Consider the following 12,648-nt stretch of genomic DNA (forward strand, 5'->3'; position numbering starts at 1 on the left):
CGCCCAATAATTTAAAATCCCGTTAGCTGAAGCTGTTCTGAGGCTGTTTGTAAAGCAGCAGACCGAGATGTTTACCAATGTGTCTGCTCTCAGGTGTGTTTTCTCATTCAGTGAGGCTGCTTGGTTTGTGCTGGGTGTTGCTTAATCAATCAGCGAGCAGCCGATCCAATGACTGAGTTGTGCTGGTATTGATTGCAGCCACACGAGATGGGGGAGGGAGGCGTGCTGGGCGGATCAATCCGAGCCGGGTGCAAAAGTGTGGGTTTGAAGATGGGGATGAGACTCCCTCAGAGTCCTGATTGAGGCCAGAGGAGCGTGCAGGATTTAAACAGGACCGCTGTGTTATCGTGGCACGTTGTGTATGTGCCGCACACCGCCATGACAATGATAAATGTCAAAAGATCGCTGCTGATGCTTTATTCCAGCAAAAGCCTTCCACCAGTCTACTTATAAGTGTTTTATGTTTACACAGAACACACTTTGGATACTCAAAGCACTCCTAGTTTATACAGGATTGTGGAAATGTTTAGGCACTACAAGTAAAGTAAGATCTTTAAAAGAAAAGACCAATACCAGACATATAATCAAAGATTTGGTCATTAATTTCACACAAAGTGAAGGGGAAAGGAAAAACAAGCGTTCAACTAAACAGCAACCAGAAGACCAAGAAAACAGTTTTTATCAGTTTGACTCTGTTTGGTGAAATAAGATGAGAATCCAAATACATTGTTAAAAAAAATTAAGGAACACTTTGAAAACATTACATCGCAATTAAAAAAATAATAATCATGCTGATATCTATACTGATATGCACTGGATAATGTATTAGGAAGGAAAGGATGCCATATTGTTTGATGGAAATGGAAACTGATGCTATACTCTGATTAAAGAGTGTTCCTCTGTGAGCAGTGCATATGAAGTGGTTGAAAAGCCTTCCACAATGACAGGAGCCAGCTGATGTGTTTTGGGCATGTCGTACCAAGAGGAAACCCCGGGGTAAACCCAGGATAAACTGGAGAGATTATGTCTCTTGGCTGGTTTGGGAATACCTCCGAAGTGCTGGAGGAGGAGGTCTGGGCATTTCTGCTGGGACTGCTGCCCGCACAGCCCAGACCCAGATATGAATCAGAAAATGCACGGATGGCTGGTTATATGATGTATTACTGTATTAGAATAAATTGCTATAATGCATGAGACTATCACTGGTATACCAGTGCAGCTGGTAACTCATAGCTCAAACTAATCTTTATTTACCTTATACTATACTTTGATGCAGCTCCTCACCCTTTACCTTACTATATTATTCTGCGTATTCAAGCTATATCCTCAATCCGAAATGAGCCGCTTTAGCTCTCTTTTCCTCTCCCTCTACATGAACTGTCTGCTGACTGTCCAGCTATTTCTTCCCCATTTGAATTGTGTGCGTAAAGCAGAAAAAGCCTGTCAGTTTAATTCCAGTTGGGCTTTAAAAATGACCGATGTGCTGTTGATAAACACTGCCTGTGAAAAATCCTCCAGTAATCTGCGATGAGCCGGCCAGGCAGGCGAGAGAAGTACGACTCCAAAAATCTACCCAGCACATGCACAGCACTGTCCCCTGCTTAGTAATCATCTTAAATTGGACAGTCATGAAGATGGGATGAGCTGAATGTGCTCACTGGGCTGTGGATATTTGTCATGCCAGTGGATGATGGGAATTACACAGTACGGGCCTACATGCAGGTATTATTTACTACAGTGATGAGCTCATCTCGATCATCCATTCACAGCCTGGTTTATTCCTGCAGAACAAACCAAAGGCACCGGCTAAATTATATTCTAGTGGACAATCAATTACAAACAGTTGTGGCTGTGGAGTGTCCTGAGCTGCTGTGTCCAGACTGTCCAAAAACATTGTTGTCAGTCTCATTTCTGCTGCTCATGCAGGCGTGTGTGGTTTGTTTGGGTGTGGCAAATCTTTTAAACTTAAGTTTTTACTTACAAATTTTTATCAAGTTTAATTTACAAGACAGCGCAATTCTCCTTTTAAAGTCAACAGGCAGCTGTTTGGGATCACCCCACCAACACAGAGTGAATTTAGAGTTATTTGGAAACTATTTACATTTTAGTGAGTCATAGGAAGGCTTTGGCCACGCAGAGTAAGGAATTAAGTAGGAATGAGCATCAACTTTTTGGGGGCTGAAACTGTTTATTAGCAATTAAGGAGATTGATCCCTTATGTTTGGAACAGACTTACACTCACTGGTCACTTCATTAGGTATGTCTCTTCATTGCTCATGCAAATATCTAATCAGCCAATAACATGGCAACCTGCTGAAGTTTAAATTGAACATCAGAAAGGTTATTGGCCCTGAGAAGGCCCTGAGTAAATGTGGTTATCCCAGCTGGACTTTTGTCAAAGCTGGGAAGGCACCTAAAGAAAGCTCCAGCCGATCCAGGAGAGAAGGACAACCGCTGCCCAAGCGAAAACCTGTAGTGATCCCATATGTGTCAGGAGTATCGGAGCAGTTGAGACGCATTTTTTCTAAACACCGGGTCTCTGTGGCTTTTAAACCCCAAAACACGCTGCGCCAAAAACTGGTCCACCCCAAGGATCGGGTCCCCCGACACAAACAGAGTAACATAGTGTACGCTGTTAAGTGCCAGGAGGATTGCCAGGATTTATACATCGGGGAAACCAAACAACCTCTAGCGAAGCGGATGGCACAACACAGAAGAGCAGGACTCTGCAGTCTACTTACACCTACAGGCCAGTGGACACTCTTTCAATGATGAGGATGTACACATCCTGGACAGGGAGGAACGCTGGTTTGAGCGCGGAGTCAAGGAGGCCATTTACGTGAAAAGGAAAGACCATCTCTGAATCGAGGAGGGGCCTAAGGGTACATCTTTCGCCATCTTACAATGCTGTGATTGCAGCCATTCCCCAACTCTCTGTGAATGGTACTCATGGCCATTGATCAGTGGTCTTTGATCAGTGGGTTTTGGTCAGTGATTGTTGATCAGTGGTCATGGGAATTTGCATAATTATGATTAAGGAACTGACCTCACAGCCCTTTGTTCCTTCAGTGGGCTGGTTTCAGTCATTATGCAAATGTACTGTTTATAAGGTTTGGGGAAACCTGCAGTCAGCTGAGACTGAAGAAGTCACTTGGATGAGTGACGAAACGTTTCTCCCACAAAACGCTACGTCCAGATGAACAGATTCAACTTTTGGAGATTTACTTTCCTGGATGATTGAGAATGCATCAAGACGTTATTGGTGACTGTCTGATTTACTGGGACTTTCTGTATAGAGAAAGGCAGAATGAACTCAAACACTTGAGTAACTACATCTCCGAACGCACAACATGTCAAAACTTGCAGATGGGTTACAGCAGCAGAAGACCACACGAGTGCCACTGCTGTCAGTGAAGAACAGAAAACTGATGCTACAGTTCACACAGGCTCACTAGAACTGGAGGAGACAGAACACTGGGGATATTTCATTGGTACACTTTCTGCCCTTCAGTTGACTTCAGGAGATACAGCACTGACTTAGCCCCCCTTTACATCAACGGGGAGTGTATGGAGAGGGTCCACACCTTCCGGTTCCTTGGTGTCCTCATCTCTGCTGACATCTCCTGGACAGACAACATCTCAGTGGTCGTCAAGAAGGCCCAACAGCGGCTGCACTTCCTGAGAGTCCTCAGGAAGTACAAGCTGAACTCCAACCTGCTGCTGACCTTCTACCGCTCGTCCATTGAGAGCCTGCTAACCTACTGCATCATGGTATGGTACGGCAGCTGCACCAAGGCGGATAGAGTGAGGCTTCAGAGTGTGGTCAAGACAGCACAAAAGATCATCGGCTGCCCTCTCCCCTCCCTGATGGACATTTATTCCTCCCACTGCCTCAGCAGAGCAGCAAACATAATCAAGGACAGCTCCCACCCTGGTTTCAACATGTTCAGCCTGCTTCCCTCAGGGAAGCGCTACAGGTGCATCAGCACAAAACCCCACAGACACACACACCTCCCTCCCTCTCTCCCTCTCTCTCTCCCTCTCTCTATATCTATCTATCTCTATATCTCTATATCTACATCTATCTACCTACCTACCTACACATATATATACACACATACATACATATACACACATATATATATATATACATACATATACACACACATACACACATACACACACACACACACACACACACACACACACACACACACACACACACACACACACACACACACACACACACACACACACACACACACACACACACACACACACACACACACACACACACACACACACACACACACATACATACATACATACATACATACATATATACATATATACATACATATATATATATATATATATATATATATATATATATATATATATATATATATATATATATACATATATACATATATATATATATATATATACACATATATACACATATATACACATATATACACACATATATACACATATATACATATATATATACATATATATATATATATATATATATATATATATATATATATATATATATATATATATATATATATATATATATATATATATATATATATATATATATATATATATATATATATATATATATATATATATATATATATATATATATATATATATATATATATATATATATATATATATATATATATATATATATATATATATATATATATATATATATATATATATATATATATATATACATATATACATATATACATATACATATATATATATATATATATATACATATATATACATATATATCGTTAGCTGAAGTGGACCAAAGTCTGAGAAATGTTACCAGCATCTTGTTGAATCTAAATTAAGGCAGTTCTGAAGACAACACGTTACTATCAAGTGCTTCTTTTCCACTAGCAGTGTTTGAGTTTTGGTTGACTTCCATTACAATTTAGTGCCACCTCAATGTGGGTGGCCCAAAAGTCCTGTGATGTAATTTTTATGCGACACAAACAACACAACAAGGGTGGACATTGAGGTGATTGTATTCTTGCTGGGTTTTTTTTTTGAAGAGGCGGTGGGCCATTTCCCTCGTTGCCAAGTTTCTAAAATGAGGAGTTTGTCTGATACCTGATGGAAAGACCATAAAAACAAAGTTGAGCCGAGCTGAGGAGAGGAGGTGCTATTGGAAAAGATGCTAAGCTGTACCCAATAAAGTGGCCAGTGATCATACACGATAGGTTTAGGTGTATATTTGTGATGGACTGAGGTGAGACAGACTTGTACGTCTCCTGCAGACATGTCTGCTCTCTGTTTTCTTAATCCTTAACTTAAAAAAAGTCTCTGCAAATCTCCAGAAAGGGATCGAGACAACGCCTGTTTTGCAGTAGCATGGACTGCATATTCTGGTCATTAGTGTTTTCAATGACAGTCAGGTTAGGATAAACAAGAGGGTCAGGAGATAAGTCTGGAAAGATGAAAACATTTTCTGTCTTTCCTTAATCGCTTTCTGAAGCCTCACATTAATCTCCACATTTATCTATGTTGAGCTAAATTGTGTTTCTTTTCTCATCTAGGACACGGTGCTTCTTCCCTTCTTTCTGCCAGCAGTTAAATGGATTTGAGCCCCGTCTTCAGAATTCAATGGTGCAAGGACACTTTGTATTTATTGCAGAAAAATGGCAATTAATAGAGAGGCAGCAGTTTGAATGCAGTGCTGACTAAACACGTGTATGTGGGGGCATCGCAGCTTTGGTGAAGTGGGTAGAGCTCACTGTATGTACAGCATGCCTCGTGGCTTTCGAGATCAGACTGTGCAGAAGAGGGTGGGCTGTCAGCTAGACTAAAGGCTTTTGAGAAGCAGCCGCAAGAGTGCTGCCAACGTGATGAAAGACTGTTTGATTCTCTGCAAGAACAAGAGAAACCAGCTCAGTTTTCACAGCTTTTGCGCGTCTGTGTGTTTTTACCTCTGAATGCTCCTCTGCACGTGCCACCTCTTCCTGCAGGAGGTTCTGCGCCGTCTGCAGGCTGTGCTTCTGCACATGAGCCTCTGCAACGACAAAGAGAAACAACACTGATGCATGAAGATTACTTTTAAGGGAGCTGGAAAAGAAGAAAAAAAAAAATCCAGAAACCAAGAAACCGCAGCAGAGAAAATTATTTTCCAAATCACAAACAGCCTTTAGGGTATGTGCTGACGAGGAGACGCTGGTGATGGGGTGGACGTTTTCTGGCTAGTAAAAAGGGGAAACAGAGGCTGTAAATATTCTACTTTGAGCTATTTTGGGAAACCGGTTGCAGTTTGGTTTGACCACAAGGCTGGGCTGATCCGGGGGCTCATTCTTGCCATTCTCTCATTTTCTCATTTGCATTTTCTTAGTTAACATCACAATGAGAGCACACTTGTGCTCGCAGACAGGCAAAAATACCTGCATTTTTATCATATTGACAAGTACATAAATGATTTAAGTCTCTGTCAATATGATAAAAATAAATGCAGGAAAGTCTTAAATAAAAAGACGAAGACAGCAGCTCACAGAATCGTAAGAACTGCATCAAAATAAATGCAAATGCCAAAGGATTTAAACCGGCTCACATCAGCATCGCATCTAAGCGAGCAAGCGGCAACGTGATGGCTGACAACATTATGTTTTCACATTTTAATGTGTCAGCAAACTGTCAGACGCTGATGAATGCTCAACACTCCTTTAATGTTAAAAATCTAATAACAACACTCAAATTTAATAGTTTGACATCTGGAAAAATCTCAACAATGACAAAGTCAGATGATCAGACAGGTTGTTAGGCTTAAATCACTAATAGGGACTTCAGTGTGAAGGCGAGTGAACCAGAAATGTCTAATGAACTACAGCGGTGCCACGCTCACATTGGGCACCCGTTTGAAAGGCAGAGATGGGAAAAGATTACCATGTTTACAACCTTAAAAATGAAAGAAGACAGTGCTTTGATGACACAGCAGCACTGCGCAACAGTCATGTGAGTGAAACTATCACGAACACCAGACTGGTGGGTGGAAGGATGACGTCTGCTTCCTTTTTCGGACAGAGAGCAAAGAGAGACAAGTTGCTCCTCACGGGGATTCATTATGCTCGCTGCTCTTCTGTACGGGTTAGGGTCACCTCTGCTGGCACTAGCCATCAGTTTGTTATTTTTCCAGCTGTTTGTCGACCTCTTAGATTTTTGTAACCTGGCACATTGTGCTGCTGAATATACAAAGGTACGATTGGTTCAGTTTTTGCTGCCATTTCAATTAATCTATCAGCACAGAAGCTCACACAATTTAGATTTTAAGATTATACAGCAGGAAACGTTGCAACAGTTTGAAAACTCCGTAATTCCTAATCCATGCACTCAGCGCTGGTATAAATGGTACACAGCTGTGGCGACGTCGCCGTTGACTTCCAAAGACCAGCATGATGGTTATACTGGAGCCAGTAGTCTGCATATATTCAAGACCAAATGTACAACTGTTATGTTTGGTTGGCATTACCAGTTTTTTTTTTGTTTTTTTTTTGTGGACATGAAAAACAAATAACAAAGTTATAAAGTTCAACAAAGTGATTAAAAAACAGGATAAATGATGATTCTGTTCTTATGCTTGCTCAGCTGATATCCATCCTGAACCACTGACAGAATAAAGGAAGGATGTCAGTCACTCAGTGAAGTCCTGCGGCGCTTTTTCTGCATTGCCATTTTGGTGTTTTCACCTCACGTTAAGCCAGAGGTGGCTCTGACTGTAAAGCAACCCAACTAATGGGCAAACATCTTGTGACCAACAAGCTATTTGCCAACCAGCACGCCCCCAGGATTCTTCCTTTCTGATTAAAGACTAAGAAACTCGTCAAGAAAGCTTTTCCCTCTGACAGCAGTCTTTTTCCATCCAGATGACTGGTTCTTTGGTGGCCATTTAAAAAAAAATAAAATAAATAAAAATGCAGCTTTAAAGCGCTGTTTATGACTTGAACAAATGCCATGCTTATTCACATTACAGACAGGAAACCAGAGAATCAGTACATCATCCTAATCACCTTAAACGTTTCTCAGTTTGGTGCTCATAAAGCAGCATCTATTGCTTTGCTGAACTCCCCCAAAGACTCCTACACTCATTTCTTCTCTCTGTCCCAAAGGTTGACACTAAATATGGAAAAACGGCGTTCAAAGTGCAGCTCTCGTCTCCTGAAATCAGCTGCAGAATGAAATAAAACTGAAGGAACTGATCTCAATCAATTTAAGGTGATTTTAACTGACTTAACTGACTGTAGTTACTCCAGGCTTTTAATGTTTTGCATGAATAGTATCACCTTTGTTTCTGGAATAAAAACCACGCTTACCAAGTTATTCATTTTTAATCGACACTGAAGTTCATAAATTTTGATAGTTGCTGTATTTCATTTTTATTGCCTGTACTTAATTGGTGTATAGATTTGAATGTGGGCGTACAGCCTACTAATTTATAATATTTATGACTGTACTACTGTCATTGTTGACCAGGACACTCTTGTAAAACATTCAAGTCTTTTTTCTTGGTTAACAACAAAAAAAACCTACTCATAAATCTCTCAGTGCCCCGTCTCTCTCTTTTAATGTCTCTTGTATTATTGAAGGGCTACACAGTTGGGTGGTTTGTTTGCCTTGAGGTTCCAAAAACTACAACATATCCTGCACAGCGTTGTCCATAAAATCTTCTTATTTCCTCCAGTCTCCAACTTTTGGCTGGCAAAGCTCACATTTTCCTTCTATGATGGACACTTATGAGCTAAAGTTACTCAGAGGTTAAAAGGAAATGTGCATGCAGACGCTTTAAACCCAGCTACTGGTTACTGATTGTAGTTTTTGCCAAATGATTTCCCCCTGCCTCTGAACAGCAGGGGTTGTGACACAGACGGAGGTAATTCAGGAATTTGGGAGTGTAGCTGCCAAAATCTGCATAAGACGACACTCCTCGCAGTCACAACTGAACACACAGAACTGATACACTTATTTTTAGATTCGGCGCGACTCTCACTTGCCAGAGGATGTCATTATCTTTGAAGCCGATTGTGAATAAAACTCCTTAAATCTGCCTGGAAATCAAAGGAAAAAAACGAGAGGCTCATAACCGTAGCACTTGCCTCAGAATAATCATTTCTCTTTGGCATCAAAGCCGTCTGCACGTCTATGAGCCTAGTGTAAACAAGGACTGCAAACAGCTAATCTGCCGCACTTCTGACGATGCCAATTTGCCCAAATGAAAACAAAATGAGGTTCAGATCGCATCCCACAGACAAACTCCTCGTTTTATTTGAAGATGCTTTTAGTAATAAAGACAAAAATGTCTAAAAAACTCTCAATTTAGAGGTTTCCATTTGAGTTTTGATTTGATATAATTTGATTAAATAAAAGAGAAAGTATCCCTAATGGTACACCCAACTGCCGGCCATCATCACAAACGGGTGCAGCGTGCAAACATAAATATGCATGTAGTGCCGCTCTCTCGCAGCATGTGTTCACCTCCTGGGGATCACGGTCGGTCGTCACTGCGAACACAAACTGACCCAGCTGACTGCAAAGTGTGTCCTGTCCCTCCGAGAGACGTTATGACAGCCACGCTAATCCCCCCCACACAAGTCAGACCGGGTTCAGTCGAGACCAAGGGGCAAATAAAGGTCACAGTAACGACTCTAATAACTCTGAGCCCCTCGGGAAAATCCTACCCCCCATCTAGTTGTATTGGGGGGTAGACAATGTGTTCAAGGCAGTCGCTTACCCCTCGCTTGCTCTTACTGAATGTCAGCACCAAAGCAGTGAAGTCAGTCACGCAATCTTTAAACGCGATAATCATCGTTACTGGGATTCTGAGACGAAAAGCTTCATCAGAGCTAAGCTGGCATTATTAGCTGATTCCAGGTCTAAACACTCCTTGAGTTTCCAAAAGCAAACACATGGCGAGGCACTTCTGAGGGTTAGAAATGGTCACAGAGAGATGACATCATATGGCAGGAAGACTTCAGGCCAAGAGGACGTCTGAGCCCATCGACAATGAGGTTAGTAACTGTTTTTCAGCATGATTTTGAATTATTCACAGTGAAAAGGTCCAGATTTTAAACCTAGTCGGCCCGAGAGCGACTATTTTCTTTTTAGGCTGAAGATGTCCTACTCATGAAGTATGCTTGAGTCTTAAACTGTTTGAACATCAGCGGAGATACTTGGACCTGAAAACGGGGTTTTTACTCCATCGCTTAACAGACGGATACCACCGTCACCTCCGCATTAATAATCTATCACGCCACGCTACGTTCTAGTAGCAAACATCCGCTCCGGTGTAGTGAAAAGCAGGCATGGCCTTGCTGCTGACCCCACGCTGCAGATGCTGGGAGATGTGGGTGTAACAAGAGGTGACAGCCAAGCAAACAAATGCTCTTAGAGCAGCTGTATGTGGCCTACATTCAGGAGCTGATGGGGGGGGAGTGGACCTGGAGGCTGCTGTCAGCTGTACTAACGAGCAAATGGTATCGGCGATGGAGTCGCACGTCCTGCCTGGGAGCTGATATGAGACAATGAGGCGCCAAAGCAGTCGCACTGCGACTCTGTTTCCCAAGCCTCCCTTTTTTTGCCCTCCTGTGGACGCTTCACACTAAAAGCAAACAATCAGTCTATCTACGATTCATCTCGTGTGATGCCGCAAACAATTTTCAGTAAAATTAAGCCCCTCCGAAATCGACATCATGCCATCTGTTAGTAGATGTCTCCGAATTTCTTCCAGCTAAAATGGCGATAAGGCAGAGATACGAATCATACCTCTGTCAGTGCACAGCTCAATTATGAAACGCCACTTTGCAGGAATTTCAGTGTCATCTGTGGATGCTGCTTCGTCTGAGATGAATCAAACTGCTGAAAGGGACGTTTAGGAGTGTAGGCTGAAAGTAAAAATCATTTTACTCCCACTCACAAACCTGAAAGCAATTTAACATATAAGAGCCCTAGAGGTCAAGCTGGTTAATAGAGGGAAGCACAGAGGTGAACTCCTTCTTCCCAAAGCTAAAAAAAAAAAAAAAAAAAAAAAAAGGAGCAGTATGTTTAACTCAAAAATGATGTCGTTTTAGCTTCTACTCTTCACTCATAACACCACATGATAAGCATTTAGAGGAGTACAACTGAAGGCTGAATTCAAGTTACCATAACATTTTTTGAGAAGTTACCAAGAACTCCCACGATGTCGCTCTCCTTTTCTCCAAGCCTTAACTGTTTTTTACTGTTTCTATAAAAAAGTGGAGTTGAATCATTCACATCCAGCTGCCCATAAACACTAAGGCTGTCCTTAACTGAGCAATCTATGGTAAAATCCAAGCTGATGGGCTTCTAAGACCCGGCATGAAGCAAATGCAGATTGCAAATTTGTATCCATTTGCATCGCCTGGCATGGATTCACCTCAGTACAGACGATGTATGTAACCATGTGAATACATCAGTGTGTATTTGCTGTGACTGCTCTGCTATAGTAACTCTTAATCCTGTGTAAAGTGAACCTGCTTTTCTCCATATGTTAATTTTTGGATTCTACTAGATCTTGATTCAGAGTTCAAAATAATCCTCGTCTGTCTTATTGCTGGACTTTAGTCCGAAAGAAGCCGTCTTGTTTGTTTTGGCACAAGAAGCCTGAGGCGCGAGGGGCTGATCCACAGGAAGGAAGCGGAGGTGGAAATACTCGAACACAGGTGAGTTATGAGGGTGAGGCAGACAATCAAAGGAGGGAGCAAACAAAAGCAGGAAGTAAAAGACTCGAAAGACTTTAAATGATCTCCTTGAAGTTATTCGCGGTCCCTTTGATCAACCCTCATTTTTATCAGTCTGTGTTTTGATTTCTTTACTTCAACACTGCGGCCGTGCTCTACTGAAACAGTCACCGTCTCTGGAAACGTGAAGCTGCCTTTACCTTTTATACTTCAGCCAATATCTGCAAATTTAATTTAATTTCCTTTTTTAATATGTCTGAAGGTTTAATAAGCACTAAATGTTTTAAAAATTATAATTTGTGGCCATTATTTTATGGTTCAGGGTTTAAAAAGGTTCACTTCTTTTATTTTTTCCTGCATGCTCGGTGGTAGTTCACACTTTGTGCAGCACACTGTGCTCCATCTGGAATTTAATGTTATTTAAATCAAGTTTTGCTTCCTAATTTGACTAAACACAGCAAAAAGTGAAATAAACCTTTAAACTAAACATTTCTTACTTAGCTGAGTCTCTAGTTGAACCGTAAACACAGTTCAGCAGGTCACCAAAACATTTTTAAATCCTCCTCTGGGAACAGGCGGGTGAACAGAGGGATGGGCTCACAGATGGACGGACCGGCATGACCTCGCTTTGGCGGTTTGCTGTTAAAGGGTCAGTTCACAAAGATCACACTTCCCCTCTTCTCCAAAGGAAGAAATACTCATTCAAGGCAGTTTTAGTTTCACTTATTCAGGAGATAGAATTTTACATTTTACATTTTTTCCTTGGAGTCATTTTCTGTGGTGTCAGGATTAAAATTCCTTGACTTCCACTGTATCGGGGAGGGGACTGAAGTCTCAGACAGTCTACTTATAGACAAAAAAGAATAAGCACACTTTTCACTAAGGATAAAACTACTTGGTGATTAAA

The 12,648-nt window shown here is 41.5% G+C and overlaps 1 protein-coding gene across 1 annotated transcript in view; it reads right to left on the reverse strand.

Annotated features, from left to right (window-relative positions):
- Window positions 1-12,648, reverse strand: part of vps37d (VPS37D subunit of ESCRT-I) — a 42,289-nt gene that overhangs the window by 8,512 nt on the left and 21,129 nt on the right. Inside the window, exon 3 of the mRNA XM_031750341.2 lies at window positions 5,976-6,058. Within this exon, the coding sequence (XP_031606201.1) occupies window positions 5,976-6,058 (83 nt within the window). The remainder of the gene's footprint in view (window positions 1-5,975; window positions 6,059-12,648) is intronic.

The sequence above is a fragment of the Oreochromis aureus genome, linkage group 10, assembly GCF_013358895.1.
Source record: "Oreochromis aureus strain Israel breed Guangdong linkage group 10, ZZ_aureus, whole genome shotgun sequence".
Taxonomy (NCBI): domain Eukaryota; kingdom Metazoa; phylum Chordata; class Actinopteri; order Cichliformes; family Cichlidae; genus Oreochromis; species Oreochromis aureus.